General features: G+C 37.0%; 1 protein-coding gene across 15 annotated transcripts in view; it reads right to left on the bottom strand.

Annotated features, from left to right (window-relative positions):
* The window catches only part of PAM (peptidylglycine alpha-amidating monooxygenase), a 280621-nt gene that overhangs the window by 148252 nt on the left and 118122 nt on the right, over window positions 1-14247 (bottom strand). For 13 of the 15 annotated variants that reach the window (XM_089908396.1, XM_089908402.1, XM_022592065.3 and 10 more), the window contains 2 exons: window positions 1677-2121; window positions 598-718 (listed from right to left, as the gene is read on the bottom strand). In XM_089908396.1, coding sequence (XP_089764522.1) covers window positions 598-718; window positions 1677-1765 — 210 coding nt within the window. In that variant the 5' untranslated portion in view covers window positions 1766-2121. Of the gene's footprint in view, window positions 1-597; window positions 719-1676; window positions 2122-10520; window positions 10578-14247 lie in introns of all 15 variants that reach the window. The other 2 variants (XM_089908397.1, XM_022592016.3) reach the window with 1 other exon arrangement.

Raw genomic sequence — 14247 nt, 5'->3', positions numbered from 1 at the left:
AAAATGCTGTGTAAGTCACGGTGGTATGAATTCTGCTACTAATTCAAAATATATCTCTCATGACAAGCAAATCACTCTAAAGAAAACTCACAATCAACCACCTGCATGAACAGTTTTTTTTTTTAACTTTTATAAGTGTGGAATGTTTTATTTTTCGAATTCTTGGCAGTAAACACATGCTTTTATTTCTCAACTTGTGGCTGGGATAGAAGGGTATTTAAACAACCTAATCTCTTAGATGCAGCTGCTCAATATCATTTCCCTTTATTAGAATAATTTTTCATATTTTAATATACACTTACATGCTGCATTTCAAAGGCTATTACTCCACTGAGAATTTCAAAACAAATTTTCAAGGTTACATTTCAAAACACAAATAATACGGGTAAACTTTTTAGAAAGAAATTTAACTGAAAGATTTACCTTAAAAAATTTACTTCTCTTTATAATATTCAATTATTCTAGCCCTATTTGAGGAGTCTTGAAAGCAAATGCCTACTTTTCAAACACGTTACTACTGCTGTAAATGCAGTTTCTTTGCTTTAATTATAGAATGTATACAGAACATGTGAATAATGAAATAAGAATTCCTCTCACCTGTTTGGGAGTAACCCCAGGCATGCGAATATCCAATGCAAAATCTGATGAATCAACAGGAATTACTGGTCTGGTGGTACCAAGACATTCATTAGAAAATGATCTGGTAGTTTCTTTAAACCTGAAAAAAGAAGACAATTTCAATATCCTTGAACATAATGGTATCTTATGCTCATCTGGACGTGAGAAAGGGAAAAAAAAAGGAATTTTATGACTTTAAAGATTGTTGATTTAGACCCAATGAAAAGATGTAATAACCACATAACATTCTATACTATTCTCAGAACTGCATTGTATAGTTCAAGAGCAATATATACCCAACTTGAGAGCAAAATATAATCAAAGCAACCTAGCAGCCTACATTTAAAACTTAATTCAATAAAAATTTGTCAAATATACATTTGTTTCTAGTTAATGAAAGTACAGTATAAATAAATTATAATTATCACAGGCCTGTCAATCCTCTAATGGCAGAAATATTAACTACAAGCCAGTAAGTGACTATTTTATGAATGTCCAGTATTACTAGTCAGCAACAAAAAACCAACAGTAATATTGCTAGGAGGTGGAGTTTTATGGGGGTGGGGGGAAGACTGTGATGTGAATTACAAATGTACAGGTGCATAAATATTTAACACAGTAATTATGAGGAGTGTGTATACAGCTCAATGTTTTCTGGTGAGCTATTACAGTCCATGATCTGCTTCTCCCCACCAGTTACCTACCTTTATATTTTATTCTTCGGGCTGTTATAAACAAGAAGGCATTCAAGTCTAAACGACTATATTGTAGTTTCTGAAATATGTCCCCAAGAGGGAGTGATTAGTATTGGAAATCACAACTTCTAAGTGGAGTTTTGAAAGCCAGTGCAGCTTGGCTACAAAACCGTGGGCTTTTTCGGCAAGGGGGACTTTTACAAGAAGTTATTGTGCTAAAATTCCAAGTGATTTCAGCAAAGTTAATCAACCATGTATATTTCTCCAACACTCCAGTTCATAAGTGATTACATTTTTCAGGAGCATGCACAGAAACCATCCAAACAACATTTCGCCTCTTTAAAAACAAAAACAAACACCCACCTCTTAAAGACAGAAAGTGGGCTTCTGAAACCCAAACAGCTGCTTTGAAAAACAAGGAGGAGAACTAGCAGGCTACGAAAGCCAGCCATGGCCACGCCGCTCCGACCCCGCCGGGAGGACCCGGCAGCGCAGCGCTGGGCTGGGGCCGGCGGTCGGGCAGCGGCGCCGCCAGCAGCCGCTACTTCATGGCCGGGGAGCGGCGGGCGTCCGGCGACGGCCACACACCATCTGCCTGCGAGAGCTGCGAGGTGTCTGGATCAAGAGCCGCAGGCAGAACCCCGTGGGAAGGCGGTACTTTTCTCAGGTCCGCAAGCGGAAGCTCTCCTCCCTTCAGAGCTGCTTTCTGCCCTGGTGCTGGGGCTAGACGTGAGTGTTCCTTATCACTCGGGGATGACAGGGACTGTGAGGGATATCACACAAACCCGCGTCAGTCATCATTCAGAACCTGCAAAAATAGAAGCAGATAATGGATGACTAACACGTTACAGCATTTGTGCTCAGCAAATCCCAGCTGAGGTTCTTCAATACATTAGTAGTTTCACAAGCTTGAGCCCAAGCCTGGTGAAAATGCTGGTCTGTTGATCTCCCTCCCCCAAGACCAGCCCCCAAGATTTCAAAAACCCCCATAGCCCCTGTTCTGCCTTTTCCTCTTTCCTCCTCCCTCACACCCACTCTCTCCTTTTCTCTTCTACTTCTTTCCCCCTTTTACCTCACAACCACCCCAGGCTCCGGATTTCTTCTCCTTACTTCCTATGTCACTCCCTTCTATTATCAAAAATGCACTTAATACCTCTGCTGAATGTAAACAAAGATACTCACAAAAATGATAGGCTAAGGCACAAGAAAAGGAAAAAAAGAAACTAAGGCACAGACAAACCACTTGGATACAACAGTAATCAGAAAGAAAAAGACTTTGAGAACAAAGGCATGTTTACATATATGCATCACAGAGCTATAGATCCAAGAAGAAAGATACCCTCTGCCAAGAATGATCACCACAGAAGTAATTGCTGAAGTTCTCAGAATTACTTTAAAACAAATCAAAAATCTATAGCTAACACAATATATGAAATGTAAGCACCTACTAAAAAATCCTGCATCTAATATACAAAGTAATAATTCCTTACTTATAAGGCATGCCTCCCAAAAGATATTCTTTCCTGAATAAGGTTTGGAGACTTACAATGCAATACAATTAGAAGCAGTAAGGAGAATCTCAGCTGGCTCCCACATGAATTTCATATACAAAGGATATGATCAAAACCTTTACATTAATATAAATGACAGGCCATAAGGAACTAATGCAACATCTCAACATTTTGTCAAGAGGACTCAACTAGGCTAAATTTTAAAATATTTGTGTTTAGACTTTACTCTTGTTCTGAATATATTTCAGACTATGTATCAAGTATGTACATTTTAGCAAGGTATTATTTTAAAATGTATCATTCACAATATAAAAATACCTTCAAAGGAAAAGATGTATTAAAGTTCTATTTTAATCAGTAATTATAAAGATGATTTGGTGAATCACAAATAAATCCATTGGCTAGATGAATAACAGTTAGAAGCAAAAATCAGTAAGATCATTAGAAGTGCTCTACAATAATAAGTTAGCCTCTAAATCATCCTCTGGAAATCACAAGATACTGAAGCTAATCTAAACAAAACAAAACAAAAAATCAAACAAACACTAAGCTAAAACAAACAAAAAAGCATGACCTAAACTTTAAGTCAGAGGAGTTCATGGTCATTGCTTTCTAGAAGAAACATACCTTACACCAAATATAAATAAAACATGATTGAATATCCAACCTATCCAAGGGTGCTTGAGGCTCACCAGCAACCAAGAACCACAGTTAATTTACACAAGCAATGACATTTTTAAAAGACTGATGATATTTGTTTGAACTTTCTCTTTGGCTTGCTATGTGAGCTTTCAGAACAAAAGCCTTTAGTTTTGTCTGAATCCTGTGGGTAAAGGAAAGAACTTATGGGGGAAGAGAAACAACTGGCCTGAAGGCTATGCTATTGCTTTTGTTTACAACAAAATATAATCCTGTAAAATGACAAGGCTTAACATTCCCTGAAGTTCTTCTTTTTCTTTAAATATATGTGAAGAAGGGATTATATTTTATTATTTCATGCAGAACAGGATTCAAGGACAGTCTTTCTTCTAGTTGGCAGGGAGATTTGCTATTACACAAACACTTGAAAACAAATTTAGTATTAAAATTCTCTAAAAGGAACACATCCTTAAGTACTTGAAAAAAATTCCACTTATCCCTCTGATTGATTTTATTACCTTTGATGTCCCTGAACCGCCCACTAAAAGAAAAGGGAACTGAACTTGTGGGTAAAAGCAAAGTTGCTACTTGCAGCCATGAACAGAACAAAAGGTCTTACAGAAATGAAAGCTAATTATGCTTTTTGGTTCTTGATGCCTTGTAAACTAAAGACAAAATACAAATCATCATACGAAAAAAATCATGTCTAATCATTTCATTTGTTATTTTACAATGACTGATAATTGTGGAATATATGTGTGTGTGTATGTATGTGTGTGTATATATAATATTCAAATCTTAGTATTCTTGTTTAGGATAAAAAAATTCAACATAGATTTCCTTGAGATAATTCAAAAAACATACTTAATTTCATATTTTGTACAAAATATTATATTTTGGAATTTTATAAAATGAATAAAAGTAAAAGAGAATGTAGTCTATTAAGGGAGATCCTCATCTTCTCACAAGTAATATAAGGTAAGTTTAGAATGTACTATTCCTGTGAGAGTACTATAAAAGGGACTCAGGGAATTTTGAGGAAGGAAAGATCATTTCAGTCTTCAAGAGGAGGGTAAGAAAAAAGAGAAAGGTAAAGCAGTCTTCACTGGAAGAGGTGGTTTTGAGCAACAGCCTGAGTGTGGTTGGGTTTCCGCTGTGAGAGACGGAAAGTGTGTATTCCAAGTGCAGGGCACAGGAGCCCAAATGGGGAGCAGAGGATGTTTGAAAAACGAGTAATAAAGGTTCTGCCTCCTAGACTCAAGCTGCAGACCCAGATTTACTATTTTATTTGTAATACAAAGCAAATATTCTGTTTACACATTATAAATAAATTCTTAGTAAGAATGATGTATAGTTTATACCTGTACAAATATTAATTCCAGGAGCCTAGTACAGAGGACCATAAAACTCATTTGGCTTTTACAAAGTGAGCAGTCCATTCTTTTCCATTTTTATTTGAAAAAAGAAAAAAACCCAAAAAGATAGTTTAAACTTTTAATTGATCAAAGAATCAAATAAATATATTGGCCATTCACTTACTGATTCATTTATCAACAAGAAAGAACCATTATAACATTGAGGCTGAAGCTTGTAAACTGAAGAAAAACTTCCTGGACTCCTGGCTCCACCGCTGACTAGCCCTGTGAAACTGGGCAAGTATTTAGCCTCTCTTTGCCTCAACTTCCTCATCTGCAAAATGGAAATAATCCTACCACCTATCTCATAGGCTTGTTAGAAGGAATAAATGAATTCATACCCTTAGAACAACACCAGACACATAATAAATGTTTGCTATTACTGTTGCTGCAACAAATATTTACTGAATGCCTAGGACTATCTTAATGTTGGGAATGGTGATAATCGAGGCAGATAAAGTTTCCACTCATAGAGATTACTTTCTAGTGGGGGAGAAAACAAATGAAAATAATGACCAAATTATTGATTTCATTTTCTTTCAAGGAGATTTTATGTGGCTTCCTACAATGACTTATGATTAAACTGATTAAAGGATGCATATCCATTCACTTAGAAATTCAACTCTAGGAATTTATTCTTGGGCAAAAATAGAACAAGGGCACAAACATGTTTATGAGGATATTTACTAACATTGTTTATAATAACAGATAACTGGATGTTTATAATAGCAAGGAACTGGAATCAATTTAAATGCCATCAATAAGAGATTGGTAAAATTTGGGGTGTGGTACCATACATCCCTTAAAAAAGGACAGGTGGGGCTTCCCTGGTGGCACAGTGGTTGAGAGTCCACCTGCCGATGCAGGGGACACAGGTTCGTGCCCCGGTCAGGGAAGATCCCACATGCTGCGGAGCGACTGGGCCCGTGAGCCATGGCCACTGAGCCTGCACGTCCAGAGCCTGTGCTCCGCAACGGGAGAGGCCACAACAGTGAGAGGCCCGCGTACCGCCAAAAAAAAAAGGACAGGTGGATCTATTTTTATAGGCGAGGTCATATTCCATGACACATTGTTTTCTTTTTACATAATTTTAAAAAATGTTTAAACAATCTCAAACTTGTAGAAATGCTGCAAGTACAGTACAAAAAACTTTTTTTTCTTTAACCATTTGAGAGTAACCAATTGCTGACCTGATGTCTCATCACCCCTGAATTCTTTAGTGTGTAATTCCTAAAGTATATCTACTATATAACCACATGATATTTGTTTGAACTTTCGCTTTGGCTTGCTATGTGAGCTTTCAGAACAAAAGCCTTTAGTTTTGTCTGAATCCTGTGGGTAATAAAAATATTCACATTGACACATTACTATCATCTAATCCTCAGTCTCCAAACTTTGCCAGCTGTACCAATAGTATCCCTTATGGCACAAGAATCAAGTTCAGAATGGACAATTGCATGTAAAGTTGTCAAGTCTCTACTTAGTCTCCTTCACTCCAGGACAGTTTCTGTCTTTAAATTTTATGCCCTTGACTCTATTGAAGATTGCAGGCCAGTTATTTTGCAGAATGCCTCTCAATTAGTGTTTGTTTTCTGCTTATTAGGACTAGATTCAGGTTGTGCATCTCTGCCAGAAATATCACAGAAGTGACGCTGTGTTCTTTTCACTGCATCTATATTAGTTGCCCATAGCTGCATATCAAATTACTCCAAAACTTAATAGTTGAAAACAATAAACATTCTCTTGCACAGTTTCTGTGCATCGGGTAAAGAAGTAGCTTAGCTGGGTGATTCTCTCATGAGATTTCAAGCAAGATGTTGGCAATGGCTGCAGTCATCTGAAGGCTTGACTGGGGCTGGAGAATTTGCTTGCAAGATGGCTCACTCACAAGGCTGGCAAGTTAGTGCTGGCTGTTGGCAAAAACAACATCTCCTCACTATGTGGCCCTCTCTCTAGGGCTGCTTGAGTGTCTTTACAACATGGCAGCTGGCTTCTCCCAAAGTAAGCAATATTTTTGGGGACTAAGCATCAGAAGTCACATACCATCACTTCTATAATATGCTATCCATTACACAAGTTGGCCAAACTCAGCATGGATGAAGACTACCCCAGGGCATGAATGCTAGGAGATGAGAAGCTGGCTACCACAGCATCTTATTAGGTGGCTTGCAATTTTGATTTGTCCCACTACTGATGATGTTAACTTTGATCATATAATTAAGGTGACATCTTCCAGGCTTTTCCACAGTAAAGTTACCATTTTCCCCTTTTTAATTAATATTTTTTGGTGGAGAGGTTATTCATTGACTTATAAATATTCCATTTCTCATCAAACTTTCATTTTATTCATTTATTTATTATATCATAATGGTCGCAAAGTTTCTTATTTTATTCAGTGGGTTTTAATCTGTTACTAACTTTATTTACTTCACTTACTTTGATGCTCAAATTATCTCAGTTGTGACTCCTTTAAGCTAGATTTTGTGTCCTTTTGACATGTCCCATCATCCTTTGAGCACTTCCTTGCTTTCTGTGCCCCCTCTCATCTGGGCTCAAAACCCTCCACCAGGCCTTGCTTTTTGTGTTTTTCATTCCACTTGGCCTTTGCGGACACCTTACACTGGGCTGCCTACACACATGGATGCCCTCCTCACCCTGCTTGGGCCATGACATCCCATGCCAGGCCACCCGTCCTGAACGCCTACCTTGCTCTGCCCCACATAACAGCTCTAGGACTGAATTTTTCAGGAAGAGAAAAGAAAGGCATTAACTTTAAAAAATCAAATTATAGAACAGTATACACATGTATTTAAAATTCTGAAGTAATATAACTCAATTAGATTTCCAATGGTCTTCAATGGGAATAGGTTAAAAAAAAAAAAAACCGAGGGGGTGATGTTCACTGTCCATTTATATGCTTTTGCAGTCTTTTAACTTTCACAAGCTTATATTACTTTTGTAGCCAGAAGAAAATAGGGATATTTATACACATACATATTTATATTTAAAATACTGAATGTGATTCCACAGATTTCAATTTATGTGTTAATTTCTATCTGAGTTTAGGTTGTGTTTTGAAATATAACTAACTCTCCTTCTTTTCCTTGGCAAGAACTTTACAAACTAAATTTTATGGTAGTTATAGCTGTAATGCAGAGTTCCTCAAACTCAGCACTAGCAACATTTTGAGCTGAATAATTCTCTGTTGCCGAGGATGTCTTGTTCCTTACAAGATGTCTAGCAGCATCTGTGAACTCTACCCAGTAGATTCCAGTTGCACTCCCTGCAGTGTGACAACCAAAAATGTCTCCAGACATTGCCAAATATCTTCTAGAAGGTCAAATCAAAAATCGCCCTTGTTGAAAACCACTGTTGTAACATGGTTCATTAAGATAAAGCTTAATTTAAATAAAATGATATAATTACACCTGAATCATTGTAAATCAATTATACTTCAATTTTTTTAGGTGATATAATTCCTTTAAATACATATAATGAGATATAAATGGATTTTTTTGGTTATTTTATAAATTTATTTTTATTATATTATTTATTTTTTTGGCTGTGTCAGGTGTTCGTTGCTGCATGAGGGCTTCAGTAGTTGTGGCTCGTGGGCTCTAGAGCACAGGCTCAGTAGTTGTGGTGCACAGGCTTAGTTGCTCCATGGCATGTGGGATCTTCCCAGACCAGGGCTCGAACCTGTGTCCCCTGCAGTGGCAGGCTGCGCCACCAGGGAATTCTCTATAGATTGATTTTTAAAAGTGCTTGCAGGGACTTCCCTGGTGGCACAATGGTTGAGAATCCGCCTGCCAAGGCAGGGGACACGGGTTCGAGCCCTGGTCCGGGAAGATCCCACATGCCAAGGAGCAACTAAGCCCGTGCGCCACAATTACTGAGCCTGCGCTCTAGAGCCTGCTCGCCACAACTACTGATCCCACGTGCCGCAACTACTGAAGCCCACGCACCTAGAGCCTGTGCTCTGCAACAAGAGAAACCACGGCAATGAGAAGCCCACACACTGCAATGAAGAGTAGCCCCTGCTCGCCACAACTAGAGAAAGCCCACGCGCAGCAACAAAGACCCAACGCAACCAAAAAAAATAAATAAAATTTAGAAAAGATTCCACATTAAAAATAAATGAATAAAGTGCTCGCAAATATGGAACTTCTAAAGAATGGGAAAAGAATATTCATAACAGCAAGTAACATTTATTGACTTATATACCAGATGTTGACCTTATGCATTATTATCTCACTGAATTCTTATGACTTTTAAGTACCAGTTATTATTCCCATTTTATAGATAACAGATCTAAAGCTTAGGAAAATTAATTAACTTGCTCTGGTTACACAACAGTAGAGATTTAAATCCTGGCTTGCAGCCTCCACAATCTATCCTCTCAACGCATATTCTTCAACATAAAACAAACTCTCTACATTCTTAGGGGATGTTTTCTTCAAGTTCAACAAAAAGCAAATCCTCTGAATATCATTTTGTTGTGAAGTAACAAGAGCCAATGTTATCGAGCAATTACTATATGCCAGGCACTGTAATAATAAGCACTATATATAGATTAGCTCATCTGTATCCTTACAGCAACTCTATGAAATTTGTACCATTATCATTCCCACTTTACTGAAGTGAAAACTGGACACACAGAGTATTGGTAACTTGCCCACGGAACACAGCCAAAATATAAACGCAGGCAATCTGATGTCACAGTTAAAGCCCTCACCTGCTCAGCAATAAATGTAACCTAGTCTCTTTTTTCATTCATATATTAGGAAGCATTAACACTTCCTCTACAACCTTACAAACATAACTCATTTAGCTAACTCAGAAAGAACAAATTGAAGATCTATGACAAGGGTCTAAATCTAGTCCCCAAAGTAGATTTTGTTTGGCTTGCAAGAATTTTTCCTAACTCGTCCCTTGAATTTGAATTCTGAGTAAACATTTCAAAATGAAAAGATTTCACATAAAAAGTGTCTCTTGAAGAGTTGTAAAAAATCTGGCATCACTGGACCCATATCTCCACATGGGAACAATTAGTCCCCTCTACTCCCTATGTATTCCCAGATCCTGAGGCCAAGGGTACTTGTTTTAACTGACACTCAACACGGAGGTGCAGTTTTGTCTGTCCAATTGTTTTGTTGTCGTTTTTTACATCTGGCCAGTTTTTCTCATTAATATTACTAGCTATATATACCCTAAAGTCATTTGTGTTGTGACCCCAGAGGTGCACCCTTTCTTTATGTAAGAAGGTAAACTTCACCCTACACATAGCATAGCGTTTGCCACACTCAGATATACTAAGTTGCTACTTCTTTTCTTTCCTTTTCTCTTCTTTCCTTTCCTTTCCTTTTCTTCCTTTCTTTGTTTTTTAAGTCTCTCTTTTAGCAAGGCACATGAAATTGAATGGCATTTTCTGCACGTGGGTTTGTTTGGGATTCATCTCTTCTAACAGGTAGTCAATTTGAAGTATTCTTCCCTTGTAAGTCAAAATTGGCTAGGTACCTATTAGAATATATAAGGTTAAACAACCTCAGGGGTACCATTCAGCATATGATTCTACTGCAATAAGAACTTGCCAACGGTAACAAATTTTACTTATTTATTTTTTTGGTTGCCATGATCGGTACCAGATGGCCTTTAAATATGTCCATTAGTCATCAAATTGTTCAGTCCTGTAAATATTTCTGTGGGGGAAAAAACAAGAGACATTATTCTTAATTAAGTTTCTCAACTTTGACTAATTCAAATGTTACTTCATAACACGTGAATCTAAATTCAGTGCTAGCATACTTTAATGTAAGATAAAACAGATCCCTGTGTTCCAATCAGCACACATCCTTTTGTACTAAGGATGCACTGGAAGTTCTCAAGAGGCTAGTGCACTGCACAGGACAGCATTAACCGTTATTGATGATGTCAGAGAGGCAGAACGGCTCCTTTGCATGTGACTCATTTGCCTACCAGTATCTTTTTTTAAATTTATAAACGTGACAAAGAATTCAGTTTCATAAGTAGAGCACAAAACACTTCTGCAGCTATAGCTGCCTTCTCCTTTAAATATTCTTGTTGAGTTGGGGGCACAGGCCATGAGCCTGGTCCTGCAGTCATTTAGCAAGGTGGGGATTTCTGTCCTAACTTACGGAGTAAGTTAGAGATGAGGGCCTGAACTTATAGGCTATCTCCATAATATGCCAATTCAAAAATTAATAAACTCTCTTCTTCCTCTTCAGTGAAGTTTTTGAGGAACTGGTTTGAAACTAATATCCCAGACTTGACTAAATTTCAAAAGTCTGTTTGTTTGTTTTTTTAATAAAGTATGAATCACTGGCTGACTTAAGTACTGAAAGATCTTTCCATTACCTTTGTAATGCTTCCTTTGTGGGACTGTGCATTATTATTTTCTGCTATTTTCAAGAGGAAGTTGTTATTGAATGAAGGATGGTAGGGTGCCACATTTAAGAGCAAATATTCAGTGCCAGGCACTGGGCTTGGATGGATGTGGTCAGAAGGCGGGGATCTGCCTTTCCTTCTGTCTTTCTTGCAACTAATCAACATACTTTTTAATGAGATGTCCTCTTTTGTAGGGATTTTTTTTCCTGTTTATACTTCCACATCCTCAGGCAGAGTTATTCCCGAAGCACTTCAATACATATTTTGTTAAATGCCTCCCTATGACTTCAGAGGCAGGAGTTATTAACTACACATGAACGTGGCTCAGATCCAGAAAACGCAGGTACAAAATAAATATCCTCTTTCTTGATAAGTAAAATCTACAGGAAATGTCTAGATTTTCATTCCAAAATTACACTGAACTTTATCTTTTGTGTTGTGTGTTGTTCACATAGAAGCATTTTCTCCCATAGCACAATCAAATTTTCAAGTGATTCTTATGTTTTCCATTTCAAATGTTCAAATACTTACAGTAAAATGCCCATAAACATACCCCTTGCTATAATAAAAGTTTTGGTATCCTTGTCTTTAAGCCTCTCAGCTGTATAATTATAGTACTTAAAGTGGAATCTACAATCATATAATGTTATTGTATAATTGAAAAACTTATGGGAAATTTTCCTAAAGATCGTGAAAGAATGTTAAAACATTCTCTCATTTATATAATTCTGTTCAACTGAGTTTACAGTAACCTAGAGGGCTTTTATAAAATATACACTATACACTGCCCCCTCAATCCATCTCAACTATATAATTTGAAAGCCATTAACAAAAGAAACACAGTTGCTTAAAAACATTTTAATGTTTTTTATTTTGGGGTATACAAGCTATAATAAAATACAGCTTAATCATAACAAGACTATTTGAATTTTTAAATATGCAATTCAGCACTGAAAGAAGTACGATGTACTGAGTAGCTTATATTCAAATATTTTAACTTCTCATCTATAATAATAACAGTTTTCTTTGATCAGTGTCCCCAAACTCCCCATGAACTATCAATTCAGAGCTTCATAATTTTCTTCTGGCTCAAAAGGATCAAAGCATTCTTATGTTTGCTAGAAGTCTTTGATACTGCTGCACAAACAGGTGGTGAATTTATTTCATAGTTATTAAACTGTTTCTTGCTGTCTTGAGCTTAGGAAGAAGTGGTTTATTTTAACAAGGTGCTTACAGACTGGCTTTCCCTTCCCCAGTTTTTAATCTTCTTTACAAGGTTTCCCACAGTGATGTGCACTACACCATGGAAATGAAATAAGAGCTGAAAAAAAGATAAGGGCCATGCTCCTCTGGGTGTGAGAGAACACACTGGATGCCGTCCCTGTCGCATCACTCCAAGGAAGTGAGGCCCAAGCATGCCCAGTAGATCTTGCTCACCTTCTATCTCCATTACTGAAGTTATATGACCTAACCTTGAGTTTTATCATTAAAAAAAGTTGAATTTTTAATAACAATTATCATTGAAGAGTTACGGGGAAAAAAAGCATTGAAACCCACCAACTTAAACACTCTTTCTAACATTAAAAGTAAAAGCAAAAATAGTAATTCTATACATGATACAAAGGATAATGAGAGATTACTACAAGCAACTATATGCCAATAAAATGGACAACCTGGAAAAAAATGGACAAATTCTTATATAAGCACAACCTTCCAAGACTGAACCAGGAAGAAACAGAAAATATAAACAGACAAATCACAAGCACTGAAATTGAAACTGTGATTAAAAATCTTCCAACAAACAAAAGCCCAGGACTAGATGGCTTCACAGGCGACTTCTATCAACATTTAGAGAAGAGCTAACACCCATCCTTCTCAAACTCTTCCAAAATATAGCAGAGAGAGGAACACTCCCAAACTCATTCTATGAGGCCACCATCACCCTGATACCAAAACCAGGCAAAGACATCACAGAAAAAGAAAACTACAGGCCAATATCACTAATGAACATAGATTCAAAAATCCTCAACAGAATACTAGCAACAGAACCCAACAGCACATTAAACGGATCATACACCATGATCAAGTGGAGTTTATCCAAGGAATGCAAGGATTCTTCAATATACACAAATCAAACAATGTGATACACCATATTAACAAATTGAAGGATGAAAACCATATGATAACCTCAATAGATGTAGAAAAAGCTTTTGACAAAATTCAACACCCATTTATGATAAAATCCCTCCAGAAAGTAGGCATAGAGGGAACTTACCTCAACATAATAAAGACCATATATGACAAACCCACAGCCAACATCATTCTCAATGGTGAAAAACTGAAACCATTTCCACTAAGATCACGAACAAGACAAGGTTGCCCACTCTCACCACTATTATTCAACATAGTTTTGGAACTTTTAGCCACAGCAATCAAGAAGAAAAAGAAAAAAAAGGAATCCAAATCGGAAAAGAAGTAAAACTGTCACTGTTTGCAGATGACATGATACCTATACGTAGAGAATTCTAAAGATGCCACCAGAAAACTACTAGAAATAATCAATGAATTTGGTAGAGTAGCGGGACACAAAATTAATGCACAGAAATCTTTTGCATTCCTATACACTAATGATGAAAAATCTGAAAGAGAAATTAAGGAAACACTTCCATTTACCATCACAACAAAAAGAATAAAATACCTAGGAACAAACCTACCTAAGGAGACAAAAGACCTGTATGCAGAAAACTATAAGACACTGATGAAAGAAATTAAAGATGATACCAACAGATGAAGAGATATACCATGTTCTTGGATTAGAAGAATCCACATTGTGAAAATGACTATACTACCCAAAGCAATCTACAGATTCAACGCAATCCCTATCAAACTACCAAATGGCATTTTTCACAGAACTAGAACAAAAAATTTCACAATTTGTATGGAAACACAAAAGACCCCTAATAA

This window comes from Delphinapterus leucas, chromosome 3 (assembly GCF_059928025.1).
Source record: "Delphinapterus leucas isolate spDelLeu-1000000601 "Yukka" chromosome 3, BTC_Dleu_Yukka2, whole genome shotgun sequence".
NCBI lineage: Eukaryota > Metazoa > Chordata > Mammalia > Artiodactyla > Monodontidae > Delphinapterus > Delphinapterus leucas.
This window is presented reverse-complemented; position numbering and strand designations above follow the sequence as displayed.